Source organism: Fulmarus glacialis, unplaced genomic scaffold, assembly GCF_000690835.1.
Source record: "Fulmarus glacialis isolate BGI_N327 unplaced genomic scaffold, ASM69083v1 scaffold22984, whole genome shotgun sequence".
Classification (NCBI taxonomy): domain Eukaryota; kingdom Metazoa; phylum Chordata; class Aves; order Procellariiformes; family Procellariidae; genus Fulmarus; species Fulmarus glacialis.
In genome coordinates, this window is record NW_009206405.1 from 2,783 (window position 1) to 17,711 (window position 14,929).

A 14,929-nucleotide genomic window follows, 5' to 3' on the forward strand; every position below is an offset into this window, starting at 1 on the left:
TCTGTGACTCCTCCGGCTTGGAGATTTCAAACGTTACCTGCAAGGAAAGAGCATCAAAATCTGCTGCTGCTGCTGGCTGCCAGAGCCGGGTGGGCAGGGGATGGGGGGAATGGCACGACGGTGGGGGTGCTGAGCATCCCCTCCCTTTGGGAGGGTGCTGGAGCTGCTGGGGAGGATGCCCACTCCATGCACCAGTGTTTTGGCTCAGGTTTTCCCCGCTCTGGTGCTGGGACTGGAGCTGCCCGGCTCCGACCACAGCCGCACCGAGCTGCCCCGGGCTCTGTGGAGGTGGGTGCCCAGTGCGGGTCTCTCCAGCCCTTCTGCCGGCCGCAGGGTTTTTCCCGCTGGGGTCAGAGCAGGGTATTGCAGCATCCCCAAGGCTGCTGGGTCCATGTGTGACCGTCCTGCCCGGGGGCTCACCTGGCGGCTGGGGTCCTCCTCGCGGAAGATGAAGGGGCTCCCGAAGTGTCGCTGGAGAGCGGCGTTTGTGGTGAGCTTCAGTGACTTGAACTTCAGCTGCGCAAAGGGATGCTGGACGTGAGCACCGGCCGTGGGAGAGGACCCAGCGCCCCGACCGGTGGCCCCCGTGGTTTTTGGTCCCCAACATGGCTTTGCATCCGTGCTGGGGACGCTGTGCGCTGCATCCGTGGGGGAGGACGATGCAGTCCAAGTAGTGAGAGTGGCTAAATTGCAGCAGAAAGGCCTGCTCGAGATTAAATCCCGCACGATGAGGTGCTGTGTGGGATGTTGGATGCGCACACTGATAGAAGAAGTAGGACTTGAAAACAAAAGTCACCCCACACACCCCTGGGAGGGAAGACCAGCGCAGAAGAGGAAAAAAAACCCATGTTTTCATGGTGCGAGGGCTCCTTTGGGGGATTTCTCCTCAAAAGCCACATGCCTGCTTTGGGAGGACTTACTGCTTTCAGAGACTTCATCCACAGATTGCCACGCAAGTGCAAGTTCATCTCCTCGTTGGGGGCTAATTTCACATTGCAGTCGATGGAAACGACGTCGGAGTTACTGTGGTTCTGCAAGGGGAGAAGTTTATGGCGTGGGAACATCGCTGCCGAGAAGGGGATAAACCCCCCCGGGGCTTCTCCCCTGGCACACGCTGAGGGGAGCGAGATCCAAACCCCGGCAGAGGGGCCACGCACCCGTCCTCCCCCGTGGCCATGGGGCATCCCCATCCTGGGGGCTTTCTCTTCGGTTTGGGCTCAGCCCCGGGCCAGGATCAGGCCCACGAAGGCACGTACCAGGTGGGGGATGCGGGAGAGGTCCTCCTCGGCGGGCGTCCTCCGGTAGTCGGTGGTGTTTCCCCAGATGTTGCAGGTTGTGTTCTCCTGCGGGAGAAGCCGATGGGCTCCGAGCATGGGGACGGGGACCACGGTGGCCACCTCCCTGCAGCACCCATCCTGGTGGAAGCAGGGGGACCCCGGAACCCCCCAGGCTTTGCTGGTGCAGGTGGCTGAGCTGGGGTCACTGTGGGACGCGGCCGCCACCGCTGCAGCGCGGGGCTGGAGGACACCTCAAGAGTCGTCCAGCATCCTACTTTAATTAATTCCTGTGCTTCTCCCCCAGCAAAAATCAGCCTGGCAGAGAGCCCCACCGAGGACACCAGCCACGTGCGCTGGGGTGACACGGGGACTTTGCCAGAGCTGGCAATACCAAACGCCCTCATTGAAGCCAAATCCATCCGTAAACACGCCGACTCCTGTGCCAGGCTCTTTCCATCACCGGCACGTGAGTCCCGCCCGGCTGCCGGGGCAGCGGGAGGCTCGGGATGCCCCGGGCTCTGCTCCCAGCCCTCTCTCCACTTCTGCGGTTGCTCAAGGCTGCGGTTCACCCCAGGCACAGCTAATGCTTTCAAGACCCTCACGAATTCATTGCATACCGGAGGGAGGTCTAGCTCGGAGAAATATTTGGACTAAACCCTTTGGCCACTACCATTTTCCATTTTTCCAGCCAAGCGAATGCAAAAGCGAGAAGCCCTGGGCACAAGCCAAGACTGTCCATGAGCACGGGGGTGGGGGTTTGCAAAAGGATGGGGTGACCCGCTGTGGGGTGTCTCCATCCCCACCCCTGGTGCAGAAAGGTCCCACACGTGCTTAATGGGGATGAAACCCCCTCCTACCTGGTCCACCACGAATTCGGTCAGGAGCAGGAGGCGGTTGCCCGCCCGGGTGGCCACAGGGACGGTGAGCTTGATGGTCACCCCCTCCACGGGGAAGAAGCCCAGGTTCTGCAGCTGCGAGGGCAGAGGACAGAGATGTGCCCAGGGTGCTGGCGTCCCGCGGGATGGGGACGAGCAGGGTGACCGTGGCACATCCCACCTCCGGGACAGCACTTGGGGGGGTCCCTCAGCCGGTTTAAAACCCCCTCCTTACCTTGAAGGTGCAATGAAAGGGGGGGCCGATGCTGTCGTATCTCTCCAGGGAGCTGTTCGACCTGATTTCGTAGTAGTCCAGGCTTGACGTCCTGTCGCGATGAAGGAGGACAAGTCGCGAGGAGGGCTGGGAGCAAACAGAGCACGAAGCAGCTCCATGCCCAGCTGCCCCCAGCACCAGGCTGGGCTGCCCCAGCCCCTCCGCAGGCAGATTCCCCAAGGAGAGGACTTTCAGTCTGGTTGGCCCCATTTCGGATGGAAACCATCACCTGGCTCCACCTCGTGCAAAAAAAGATGGGGGATTTTCACGCTATTCTGCTTTTGCAGTATTTTCCCTTTCTTTGTAGGATTTTTCTTGCCTTTTTATTATAACAGAGACATCCAAGGCCCTGGTTGGCGGTTTGAATGTCACGTATAAATCTGGGGAGGTAAATCACAGCTCTGTTTTACAGCTGGAGAGGAGGGAAAGGAGCCAGGAGCATCCGACGGGTGCCCATGGGAGCCCGGCTGGGAGCACCTGGGATGGGACACACGCTGGGAGGTGTCACGACACAGGGCATGTGGCCCAAAACTCTTTGAAATTATTCCCCCTTTTTTTCCCCTCCCAAGGTGGCCAAATCTGAATTTTTTGTGCTGTTGCTTTTCCTCCAGGTTCTCCCTTCTCCCATAAGGGCCATTCTGATATTTGTTAAATTGAGCATCCCCCCTCTCCCCATAAATTCTAAGCACTAAAGTGGTTTTATTTTCAGTGCCCCACTGCCTCTAGTGTAAAAAAAAAAAAAAATGACTGAAGGTCTTAAAAATCTGCTAAGAATTACAGCAAGCGGTGCCAGGGAATGTGCTTCTGGGGTCCACGTTTTTTCTTAGAATCAGGTTAATAAATTATCATCTCTGCCTTAGCTCCCTGCTCCCCTTGGGCCGAGGACGCTCGGCTTTAGTTACTGCTGATGCCCAAACGCTTCCACACACATCCCTCAGCTGAGCTTCTGGCGAGATGATTTTTAGTGGGATGGCTACTGGCCCAGACACCGGCTAGTAACGTTATGAACATTGTTACCTACAATAAGCACTTTTTCCCCTTAAAAAAAAAAAATTGCCCTCACACCTATTTAATGAGACTTGTGCATTTAAACATTATGAAAGCACAGCACCTCGCTGCTTCTTGCTGTTGATTTTTATAAGGAGCCACTGAGCACGACGTGCAGCACTGAGGAATCATTGCAGAGTGATTTTATGGTTCCTTCAGCCCCTTTTCTAAACCAAAACCAAATTCCCCAAATTAAAGCCCAATTTGCACTGGGCTCTGTTTGAAGGCGGCTCCTGTGGGGCCAGCGCTGCTTTTCCCGAAGGACACCCTGCAAGCCGTGTCCCCCCAAAAGCTGCGTCCCCTTCCAAAACACGCACCTGGTGAAGAGCAGGTCGGCTTCGTACTTCAGGTGAAAATTCAGGTGGGCGAAGTTGTCCTCCTTGGTGCTCTCCTTCTCCTCGCTGTCGCTGAAACAGCAGCAGGGCAAGCGGGGGGTGAGGTGGGAGCTGGCTCCCCTCTGATTTTTTTTGGGGGGGTCATAAGGAAGCAGGTGGGAAAAGGCTGAACTTTTGCTTTTTGGCCAAAGTGTAAAGAGAAGGAATTTTATTCTGTAACTTTTATTAGCCCAAGGCTATAAAAGTAGATCATCTGGAGAGAGGTTTCCCACCCAGCAGCCTTAAAGAGGTGCAGCAGCCCCGGCAGAGCGAATCCTTGTCTGCTCTCTGCCACCACAGTTGATGAAAATGAAAAAAAAAAAACCAACCCTCCAGAGGTTTCAGTCGGCTGTCAGAAAACTTTACCTGTGCAGGGCAAGTGAGCGAGGAGAATTTTGCAAAGCTGTTAGGAGACAGTTTTCCTGGGAGCGTTTGCAGTTGTGAAGGTGGGTAAGAAAAGCAGCAGCGGCCGCTCAGTGCAGAGCCTGGCAGCAGCTGCACAGCCACCACATATACAGAAAAATGATGGACATAAATATATAGATAAATAAAAATAGCCTAGTTTGCGAATACAGGGCTGCACGCTCTGTAATAACCCATGGCAATCAGGTTTCCTTGTGGTTATTCCCCCAGTAAAGCCTCCAGCATCACCTACGGCTATGGAAGAAGGAAACCCAACGCAGGCAGGCAACGTCCCGTCGACCTCGCAAGCACGTGCAAGGGAGAAAGCAACCATTAACCTGTTGGCGATCAAGTAGATCTCCATGCTTTGAAGGAAAATCGACTTGCTGAATTCAAAATCCAGGCGAAAAGCTACCTGCAGAGGTTGGAAACAGATTGGAGAAAACATTAGGGGGGAAAAAACCCCTGAGTGCCGGCCAGGAGCGATGCGGGGGCTCTGCGGGTGAGAGCATCCCCCCCCAGCCCACCGAGAGATGCTGCCGGGCTGTGGGCAGAGCCTCGGCTTTCCAGGGAGAGAAGAGGCCATGCCGGGGATTTGCAGGATTTGCTTTCAGCCCCGTACATTGCATTTTTTTTTTGCTCTGAGATTGGAGAAGCAAGCAGCCCCCCTTTGGAAAAGAAACCCTCCGGGGGACCTGCAGCGAGAGGCCGCTCACTCCCATCTGCGGCACGGGGTCGGCTGGCGGGGGAAGGCAGCGGCGGGAGGCCAACAACAATAAAATGTGATAAATGTCACATCTGCAAGAGCTGTGGCAATGACCTCAAACTGTCTGGGACTGCACAGCTGAGTATAATATTAAAGCTCCTGCTGCTCTCGGGCCAAATTTCCATTTCCAGCTTGTCTTTGTTTTGGCAGGACCTGGACTACCTGATGCCACGCAGATGCATTCTCAGCCCCTGTAGGTCACGGGGAGTCGGGCTGCTGCACTCTCGTGTACGGCCACAGGCATCCGAGAGGGCTTTTTTGGGAGCTTTAAAGCCTAGCGAGGTGCCTGGAGCTCATCCGTCATTATCAGGCTTCGGACAAGGAAAGGCTTCAGACGGATACGGCAGTTGGAAAGATTTTATCTTTAGACCCCGCTTGTGTTGGCCCCTTTTCCCACGGGCAGGTGGGATTTCACACGGAGCCCCGGTGACTGCAGAGCATGGCATCTCCTCGCTTTTCCTTCCCCACCTTAACACAGTGTGTAAGGTTTGCAAAGGGGTTTATGGCATATAAAAAACGGTGCTCGCCGGACCTGGGCTTGCACCCAGTGCTGGGAACTGCTGTGAGCTGCGGTTCGGAGGATGCCACCAGCCCGAGAGGGCTTGGGCAGGCTCGGAGGAGGGTCTGGAGGGACCCTGGGTATTCAGAGCAAGGAAAACCTCTCAGGCAGGACAGGGTGCCTCACCCTGCGAGGGAGGAGATCGGGCAAGTTACTATCAGCGGTTTGAAGCCAACATTAAATTGCTCCAAAGGATTGGGGTCAAATTCTTTGACTCGGAGGAGCTGGGTTTGATTTTGGTGCTCTCCTAGCATCAAGGCAGCGTCCTAACCATCCCGGCTCCCCTAATGCACTTTCCAAACACCAGCAATGGATAGAGAAAGGGAAGAAACCAAATGTTTATCTTTAAAAATCCTGCTCAAAGCCACCCAGCCCAAAGATGGATGGATGTGGCCCCGTGGCCGTGCCGAGGGCAGAGGGTTCCCATCCCACGGGCGGGAGGGAATAGCTTTACCTTGGCCTTGGCTCGGAAAAACGGGTAGCTCACGTTGCACACTTTCTTGTTGGGGTGCTTGTCTTCGGTCATGCAGTCGATGTTGATGTCTGTGTCGTCCTAAAATGGGACGTGACGTGTCCATGACACCGGGCACGAGCCCCACGATCTGGCTCTTTATGAAAGCAGCAAACACACCCGCAGGGCTCAAAACAGGCTTTAACTTTTGGGAAAAAACCCAAACAAACCAACCAACCCCCCTGCTTGCTGCAGGCTGGGAATCCTTCCCATGCAGCTGAATTTCTAAGGCCATTTCTGGTGAGGGGCATTTCTAGCAAGTGGCTTCCAGCTTTCTGATTTAAACCCTCTTTAGAAATTTAACTACAGCTGTGAATGAATGAACCCGATTATTCTTGGCACTATAATTGGGAAGAAGAATATTTTTCTGTGATGAGGAGTCACAGGGAAGCATCAAGAAATAACCTGAGCTATTATTTCGCATGGCCACCAGCTAAACGATAATATTTCATTTCCTCGTCTCAACAGTTACGTTCCTGCTGCTTGACCACCTTCCAGCTCACCAGCCAGGCTGGGGAAGCTCCTGCCCATCGCAAAGCCCAAGCACTGGGGTGGGATGGGACGCCGACCCTGCTCTGCCTCCTCCGCTGCCAAGCTGTAGCAACCCTACAAGAGGCTGTAGCCTGGTTGTATGCAGGTGTCCGTCCCCACCACGGGACGATGAGCTATTCCAGTTTTTGGCCCTGTGTTAGACCCCGCAAGGGTCTCGGTTCGAGCTGCTGCCACCAGACAAGTCCCACCCAGGAGCTGAAACATCCCAGCAGCAGTGCAGGGAAAATGCCCTGACAGCTGTCAGCAACGGCCCGGAGCTTTCTCCCACTCATCTGCTGAGATTGTGGACTTTCTGGGGCCACAGCTACTTTTTATTTGGGTCTCTCTACAGCCTCTGACACAAACATCCATCCCCTCCAGTTGGCAATTATCTATAAGGAGCAGCAGCCAGGAACGCGTTAGCAGGGATGCTTCTGTAACCAGCTACAAATATTTCCTGCAACCACTGCTGGATGGTGCTTTCTGTAACTGAGCATCGTAGGGTTTTTCCCCCTCACTTAATTTGGAGTAATCTCTTAGAAAATGCATTTTTCTTATTTTGTGGGCAACGTGCCCCACAATTTTCCCTTGGCACGGCTTGTAGAAAAACAAAGGCAGGACATGGGATCTGCGGGTGGGTATGAAGTCATTGGGGGGATGAGCGAGGGCTCAGCAGCATCAGCATATTTCCCAGCCTCGCTGGGAGAAGGGAGGAGTCGCACCGACACCGAGCGAGTGGTGGGGTGAAATATTGGGGAGGGTGGGAGTGGGGTGTCTCCAGGGGACAGCCGGAGGGAAGTGGCATTGCCCGGCTCGATGCTGAGCTGTGGTCACGTTCCCGTTATCAGCCCGTACTTCCAGGAGTTATATCTCAGCTGCAAAAATTCATCCCTGACGGGAACTTGGCCATGTGCAGCAAGTATTTTTAAACTATTGGAGTAGAAAAATAAAGAGGGAAATAATTTCATCTGCATTTGACCTTCTTTCAAGCTCTTAAAATTCAAACATTTTTGTATTTCCAAAATAAAGAGCTGAAAGGGCTGTAAGCGCTTAGAAACTAAGCCCATAAACATGTCTGATTTATGAAGGATAGAGACAATTTTGAGCTCTGGTTTAGGACACGGCTTTCTCATCCGGCCGGGATTAGAAGCGCCTCTGGAAAGCCCTGGACCTCCCCGGGCAGCCTCACCTTGGGGATCAAGCTGGCGAACTGGAGGTTTCTGGAGAAGGAGATGTTGAGGACCGTGCTGTAGGCGTTTTCGCCTCGGTTCTCCAGCGCCGCCTCCACGGCCACCCTCCTCCTGCTGCTCTCGATGACGAAGACGGAGGCGTCGAAGGAGAGGCTGAAGTCGGAGCAGTCCGGCGGTGCCCTCCGCAGAGCCCGCCGGCAGTACTCCCTGCAAGAGGAGGGCAGCGGTGAAGGCACGAGCTGCCTGCAGCACCGTGCCAAGACCTAGCCCCGGGAATTTCATCTGCACGGTGCGAGGGATAGTGCAAGGAAATCCCTGCTCTCCCTCTGTCGTGCTGCGCTGCTATGGAAAGAGGAATCACAAATTCCTCCCATGGACCATCATTTTGCTTGGGATTTTTTGGCTAACGGTGCCTAGCTTTCTCAGACCCGGTTAGGAGCTCTTAATACAGCTGGGATGTAAGGAAAAAAGTAGATCCCATACCATTAGCAAAGGGTAAAGCTGGCATTCACTTTCAGCCTGGCTGAGATTTACCTCCCGCTAAGTTTACCGGCACAAACTCTGCAATGGCAGCATCTGCTTTTACAGACTGGATGGGTGTTTGGGAGTTTATTTTCTTTATGAAAAATAAAAAAGGAAAGGAAAATGTAGGACGGTGGCACCTTCAGAACCACCTTCTGCCTCGAACGGCGGGGCAGCCAGGGCGCCGGTTTGAAGGAAGAGCTCTATTCCAGCAAGTCACCTCAAAAGCGGTTTTCTCAGCAGAAATCACCTCCCCATCGGCTGCTCTTGCAGGGCACGATCCGGTGCCCACTGATGCCATCAGGAAAGCTCCACAGGCTTCAGGAGGAACCGGAGTAGAGGTCTGGCACCCTGGTAGACCATGGTGTCTGCCCATGATTATTTGTAGGACTCCAGCCACTAAGATCCATAAATAATCCCCTACCTACAGCTCCCTTCAACTCCCGCAGCGCAGCCCAGCCAGGACCGGTCATGCCTTGGGTCGCAGCCTCAGGACCAAGAGCTTTACAGGAGAGACAGAGCAATAAATGCTGAATTACGGGATACAAGTAATCCCCAGGTAGCAGTGCTGGCCATGACCTTGGTCCAGAGCCCACTGCCATCGATGGGAGGTGGAGGTTCAGGCTCCTGTGCTCCTAGATAACCTTTAAAAGCACTCAAAGTGATCACACGTAACGTATAATTATTTCTGCTGCGTGAGTCAAGCCTGTAATTGCCAAGTGGGTAATGCCAGCCTTGTATTTATTCCCCCCTGTTATTTACTGATTTATCTCCCTGGGGCTCATCACCATGGCATCAAATATTAGTTGTTTTGTGGATTCCCTAAAAACCCACCGATTCATTCCAGGCAGGGAGCAGGCAGAGGCTCAGAGACCTGCGGCGAGTGGAGGTGCCGAGGAGCACCTCGTGGTGGTGTTGGATGAAGGACCAGCTGCGATGCCTGAATCCATGGAGCATGGGTTGGGACTGGGTTTTGGAATCCCCCCCAGTTTGTGATACTGGTTAGGAGGATGCTCTGAGAAACCTACTCACATGGCACTGGGCACATCGCTTCTGGCATCCAGGACCAGATCAGGGACGCAGTGCTCATCCTCATTGCATCCGTTCCAGAAAGGGACCTGAGAGGGATGACAAGAGCAGCTCAGTGATGCTTTGAGCCCTAGGTTGTACTCCAAGGAGAAGGGACATCACCGGTGATCCCAGACTATCACGGGAGGGACCAGGGATTACAGCCCCGAGATAAAGAAGCAAATGTTACATCCAGAGATAGATCTGCTGACCACGTGCCTGATAAAAGGCACCCCGGGAGGTCGGTGCTGCTACCTACCGAGACCTTGAGCGAGGTGGCCCAGCCGTCGTCCAGCATGGGGCCGTTCTCGGGGTGCTCCAGCTCGTAGTCGATGGAGAACGTCACCGGCTTCACATAGTCAGCTGTGTCCTGTGGTGGACAGAAAGCATGGCTGAGAAGGACAGGGCTCCTGCTTGTGGAAGGGCAGCACCAGAGAGCAAGGGAAGGCAGAACTACAGGCACGTGTGCTTATTTTATGAAATAAAAGCTTTGCAATCTAGTAGGTGTGTAACCATCCTGTCTCTCCAGCTAACCCTTACCTAGGGAGAGGGACAACCCGAGCTCAGCTACTCAACACCCATCTGATGGTGTGGGAAATGCTTCACCCTGGAGACGCTGGCTCCAAAAGATGGGTGCTCCGGGGAGACTGACCCTGAGCCAGGCTCCCGGGGGGACAGAGCTGTCCGGCAACCCTTACCTGGGGCTCGTCTGGCTGCACCTTTCCTGCAGCTCTATGAGCTCTTCCCATGCATTGCAGCAGCCGCACGGGATGCAGTTAGATGCTCTGAAGTGAGATGCTTCTTGGGCTAAATCACAAGCTCCGTCTCGAGCTCCAGACTCGAATTTCCCAGAAGTTCATGGTGGTTCAGGCCAGGGCTTGGGGCCGGGCCAGTCTGGCAGCTCGGCCCTCCCTGGCCTCTGCAATATTCTCATCATTCACTGGGAATGTTTGATTTTGGCCAGGTTTGTGCATCAGCTGTTCCCTACGAGCAATGCAGAGGGTTTCGCTGGCTCCTGCACCCGGGGAGGGGGACCCTGATGGTCAGAGGGGTGCAGAGGGTGAGAGCACAGGGGACTGGCACGGAGGCATTTGGTTCCCAAAGGAAAAAAAAAGAGTTTTCACAGATTTTGGAGCAGAAGGACCAGTCTGACCCGGGCGTCAGGAGTGCACGCCCTCCCCGAGGGCACGGCTAGCGGCTCGTGGAAAGGAGCAGAGTGCAAGCTGGGGCTGCAATGAAGTCAGCGCTTGGGGATCCAGCAGCTGCCGCGCGCCGGCAGCTCCATCCCTGACCACATCAAGCCCGGCGTGAAGAAATCCGGGCTGGGGGATGAGGCTCATTTCCAGCCCCATGAAGCCATCGAGGCTCCTCCGACCACGTCCTGGCACGTCGCTGTTTTGCACGAGGTGGAGAGCATCTTTGCTCTCCCCCGGGGCTGGCAGGGGAGGAGACCCCAGCCTTGTCCTCCTTCACACTCACCAAGACGTGGAACTGGAGCCTGTCGCAGTGCTCCTGCCCGGCGAGCAGCACCAGCCCCTTCTGCGTGTGCCGCTCTCCGCTCTCGTCCAGGTAAGCCCGTGGCGTGTACCTGCGCTCGTCGATGGTGGCATTGTACCGCAGCGCTGGAAGGAGAGCAGGGCCGTCAGGGCTTCTCTCTGGGGTTACGCTCGCTATATAGCAACACCGGGTCAGAAAATGGGCTTTTGTGCACTCAAAGCCCTGTTGCCCCGCTGGGAGGAGGGTGGCAGGCAGCGCGCTACGGGAGAATTGGGAAAAGCAGGTCATAGTTATTGTTACCTGTTTCTAACAGACATTTCTTTTGGGCAAAGCATCCACTCTCCAGGTCAAATGAGGAACTTTTTAAAAATGCATTACTACAAGACACCGAGTAAAACCTGTGGAGGATGTATAACCACCTGCCTCATATATATGCACATGCTGGCCTGTACCAGTTCTGGAGGTATTGTACCCTGGAGCACTCTCCTCTCCTAGATGCTTTACTGGAGATCATTTGCTTCCTGCAGTGCTGTCAAAAAGAAACCGAAGGTCCCCAACCCGGTGCCGAGCAGGGGGGGATTTGCATCCACTACACCAATGCGATGCAAAACGTGCAAGAAAGAAAAGAGTCAGCCCCCAGCACGCACCATCCACGGGGGGAACTTCTGGGTAGAAATAAGTATAAAAGTAAATAAATAAAGAAAACCCCACACTCAGCTTTTTGTCCTGCAAGCTCCACAATTATAGCAGGGAGGAGGAGAACACTGGATTTGATATACAAATCAAAATTCCTGCTCTAGGGATGGGAGTTTTTCCTTTGGCTTTGCTCGGGACCTGATTTTCCTTTGACAGCGTTTGCTGCCGGGTTGCAGGGAGCCGAGCCGCTATCGCTTCCCCCCGCTCCAGCTGAGTCACGGGCATCCGCCGGGTAGACGCGGGGTCACAGCAACATGCAAGGGTTTAATAGCAGAGCTGGCCAATAACTTCACAGAGATTCCCTGGAATATTAGGGAAACATGCACATATGGTCGGCAGATGCGTCCTGCCGCTGCAGCGGGGAGGACGGATGGGCTCTGTGGGACATGGTCCGGGCACGTCCTCTCCTGTCCTGCTGGCTGGTGGGGTGGTGGTGACATCTCCATCATAAGTACTGTGGCAAGATGAGCTGCAGGAGAGCTTGGCCCCGGGGCATAGGTGAGAGAAGAGGTTAAACACGGGTGAGGTTTTATCCTTGGGGTGTTTCTCAGCACTGCTTAATGGCAGAGCCACCGTCCGTACTGCATCAGCCAGGATAGGGACAGATTTGTGGGTAAAAAGGGATGTGGCAGATGGCAACGTGCACTCCTCCAGACACGCCAAGCTCCTGCATGGTTTCCCTTGGCAGAAGCCGGGTGCTCCTTCAGGGCTGGAGACCTAAACAACGCATGAATTGGGGTTTTTGTCGCGCGAGCAGCCGTGCCGCTTACCCACGCTGGCTGTCTGGAAGTGAGCCGAGAGGAAGACGGCGGTGAAGCAGATGAAGGCTGACATGCAGGTGGCATCCTTCCCGTTCCGCTTGCAGTCCTTGGTGAAGATGTTGATTTTGGAGGGCTCGAAGCGGATGCTGGCATTGATCTGGACCACGCTGCGGGACCTGCGGGGTGAGGAAAGGTCGGGAGATGTGCTGGGGCACAGGATATCCCAGATGTCTGCAGCAGCCTCCAAAACTGTCCCACTCCTCCCGATTCACCCTTTTCACACCTTTTCACCCATTTTCTCAAGATCAAGAAGGTGCTGAGGAAGACCAAAGGCCACCACGGCATGCTGATCTACTCTCAGCTCGTCTGTATAGTTATTTGAAGAATAAAATCTCTTGCACATATTTGCCTCCTGCTTATGCCAGTGAAGTAGCTCAACACCAAGGGCAGGATTAGGCCCCTTGCATGCAGATAGCACTTTCCAAGGCAGAGCCCAGCGTGGTCCGTCTCTGCTGGGCACAGCTACCCTCCATCCTAACAGCTTCAAGGGACTTTCCAAACATTAATCAATATTTGAAAATATTGAATTGTTCTTATTAAATAAGAACAGAGGGAGCCTGGGCAAATCACCACAAATCAATTAGCTGGTTTGAAACTCCTGGGGAACTAATGACGAAATTCAATGCAAAACCAACTCTGACATCCTTCTAGGGCCCAAAGGCATTGAAATCCCACCAGACAGGGGGTCGTTATTGTGGAAAGATGGGTCAGATTGTTGGGAGATCAGTTTTCCCCCCAGAAATGTCAGTGTATTGCAATGAGCTTTGGGCAGAGGAGAGTGCCAAACGAGATACAGCTAACCACAACAGCACGGCGTTCCCCAGAGAGCCGACGGCCAAGTCTACGAGCCCGTCTTCGTTCAGGTCCAGCTGTCCGTGGATGCTGCATCCAAAATACATCAGGCCAGGCACGAGGTCCGCAGCTGCTATCCGCTGAAAAGCAAAGGGGAGAATCCAGCCTGGTTTCCAGCAGGAGCATCCCTGCCTGCGAAGGAGGGGTTTGCCATGCCGACCTCCACCACGCTACGGAAGGTGCCCCTTTCCAAGCGATTGCACCAAACATAACTTTCCAGGGAACGAGAGCAGTTTATCTTCGGAGACACCGTGCAGAGATTTCTGCTGAAATTATTCTGCATATTTACTATTTCTCTACAAGTGTGAGAAATATTTTAGCTCTAGCAATCCATTGCGCCGAGTGCTAAGCATTGCCCCTAATTTCAAGCAGGTTTTCCATACCCTATGTTTGCTTTGTCTTGGACCCCTCACAAGAGGAAATATCTGGCAATAATAATAACAATGCAATACCATGTGTGAATTTATTGTGCTCTATCAGTCCTTAAAATGGGCACAAATGACATTTATTCTGACAAAGGATGAGGACAACAGGAGCACCCGGGAGCCGTACCTGCTTGTACTTCTTCAGGACGGTCTCTTCGAAGCCAAGGAAGATGTATATAGCTCCTTGGTGCTCGTCTTCCAAAGGTGCCCCGACAACAAGGTCGTTGTAGGAGTCCTGGTTGAGGTCGGGCACGGCGGCGATGCAGGAGCCGAAGCGGGAGTTCTGGTAGCTCTGCAGATCGATGAGGGCACCACTGGAAACGAAGCGGTTCTGCGGGGCCAGGCAAAGAGAAAAGGCAAAAAAAACCCCAAAAAAGTCAGCAGCAAGCGTGGCAAGAGGAGAAATACCTCAAAGGCAAGCAAACAAGATGCAGTGATGTGCGAGCAATTTCTCCAAGGAAGGAGGCGAGAGCCCCTCTGGGGCCCTGAAGTGATGGTGGGGGGACCGACCTTGCTGCTCCCCACAACCCCATGCCCAGCCCAGCCCCCGGGCAGGAAGGTGCCCTTGGAGGGGATGGTTTTGGGGGATGCAAAGTGGATGGAGACTGTTTCTCCAGAGAGACACCCATGTTGCAAAGACCCCACCTTGCACCCCGTGCATCACCTCCTCGGGGCCGGGAAGCTCGCCCGGCCGGGAGCAGCGAAGCCTTGAGACGAGGCGGCTTTGCTCCAGCACAGGCTGGACTCCCTTCGTTGGCAGCGAGCAAACCACCCGGGATTGTTTATAAACAAGGAACACAGACAAATCCTCCTCGAGTCTCACAGCAGCCGCAACAGCGAGACGCTGCCAAGCTCTGTTGCCTTTGGACCGGGCTGCCGTGCCCTGGGATGTCTGATGGAAGCTGCCGGGTGTGCGCAGCCCGGAGCCATCCCGGGGAGGTGACACGAGGGGACACAGTTCCCGTGCTAGCGCCCAAACATCCCGGCCCCTGTGGCATCCCTGGCTCGCCCCGCAGTGCTGCCACGTACCTCCCGCAGGGCGTAGACATAGACCTTCCCCCTCTCCCTGCCCTCGCTGAAGTACATGGGGGCTCCCACCAGCAAAACGTCGGTGACGCCGTCGCCGTTGACGTCGAGGGAGTTGATCTCGCTGCCGTAGTAGGAGCCGATCTGGAGGAGACAGAGGAGGGGATGGGAGCAACGCTCCCGGCGAGCAGGGCACTGCCACCTTCCCCGGCGGGG

The 14,929-nt window shown here is 54.7% G+C and overlaps 1 protein-coding gene across 1 annotated transcript in view; it reads right to left on the reverse strand.

The window, feature by feature from the left end:
- Nucleotides 1–4: 4 nt before the first annotated feature.
- The window catches only part of ITGA11 (integrin, alpha 11), a gene marked incomplete at both ends in the record, with an annotated part of 19,767 nt that continues 4,842 nt past the window's right edge, over nucleotides 5–14,929 (reverse strand). The window contains 17 exons of the mRNA XM_009575740.1: nucleotides 5–37; nucleotides 421–516; nucleotides 921–1,031; nucleotides 1,257–1,343; nucleotides 2,135–2,248; nucleotides 2,388–2,478; nucleotides 3,791–3,880; nucleotides 4,588–4,664; nucleotides 6,029–6,127; nucleotides 7,806–8,013; nucleotides 9,361–9,446; nucleotides 9,656–9,766; nucleotides 10,876–11,018; nucleotides 12,360–12,526; nucleotides 13,212–13,342; nucleotides 13,815–14,018; nucleotides 14,717–14,857. Coding sequence (XP_009574035.1) covers nucleotides 5–37; nucleotides 421–516; nucleotides 921–1,031; nucleotides 1,257–1,343; nucleotides 2,135–2,248; nucleotides 2,388–2,478; nucleotides 3,791–3,880; nucleotides 4,588–4,664; nucleotides 6,029–6,127; nucleotides 7,806–8,013; nucleotides 9,361–9,446; nucleotides 9,656–9,766; nucleotides 10,876–11,018; nucleotides 12,360–12,526; nucleotides 13,212–13,342; nucleotides 13,815–14,018; nucleotides 14,717–14,857 — 1,989 coding nt within the window. The remainder of the gene's footprint in view (nucleotides 38–420; nucleotides 517–920; nucleotides 1,032–1,256; nucleotides 1,344–2,134; nucleotides 2,249–2,387; nucleotides 2,479–3,790; nucleotides 3,881–4,587; nucleotides 4,665–6,028; nucleotides 6,128–7,805; nucleotides 8,014–9,360; nucleotides 9,447–9,655; nucleotides 9,767–10,875; nucleotides 11,019–12,359; nucleotides 12,527–13,211; nucleotides 13,343–13,814; nucleotides 14,019–14,716; nucleotides 14,858–14,929) is intronic.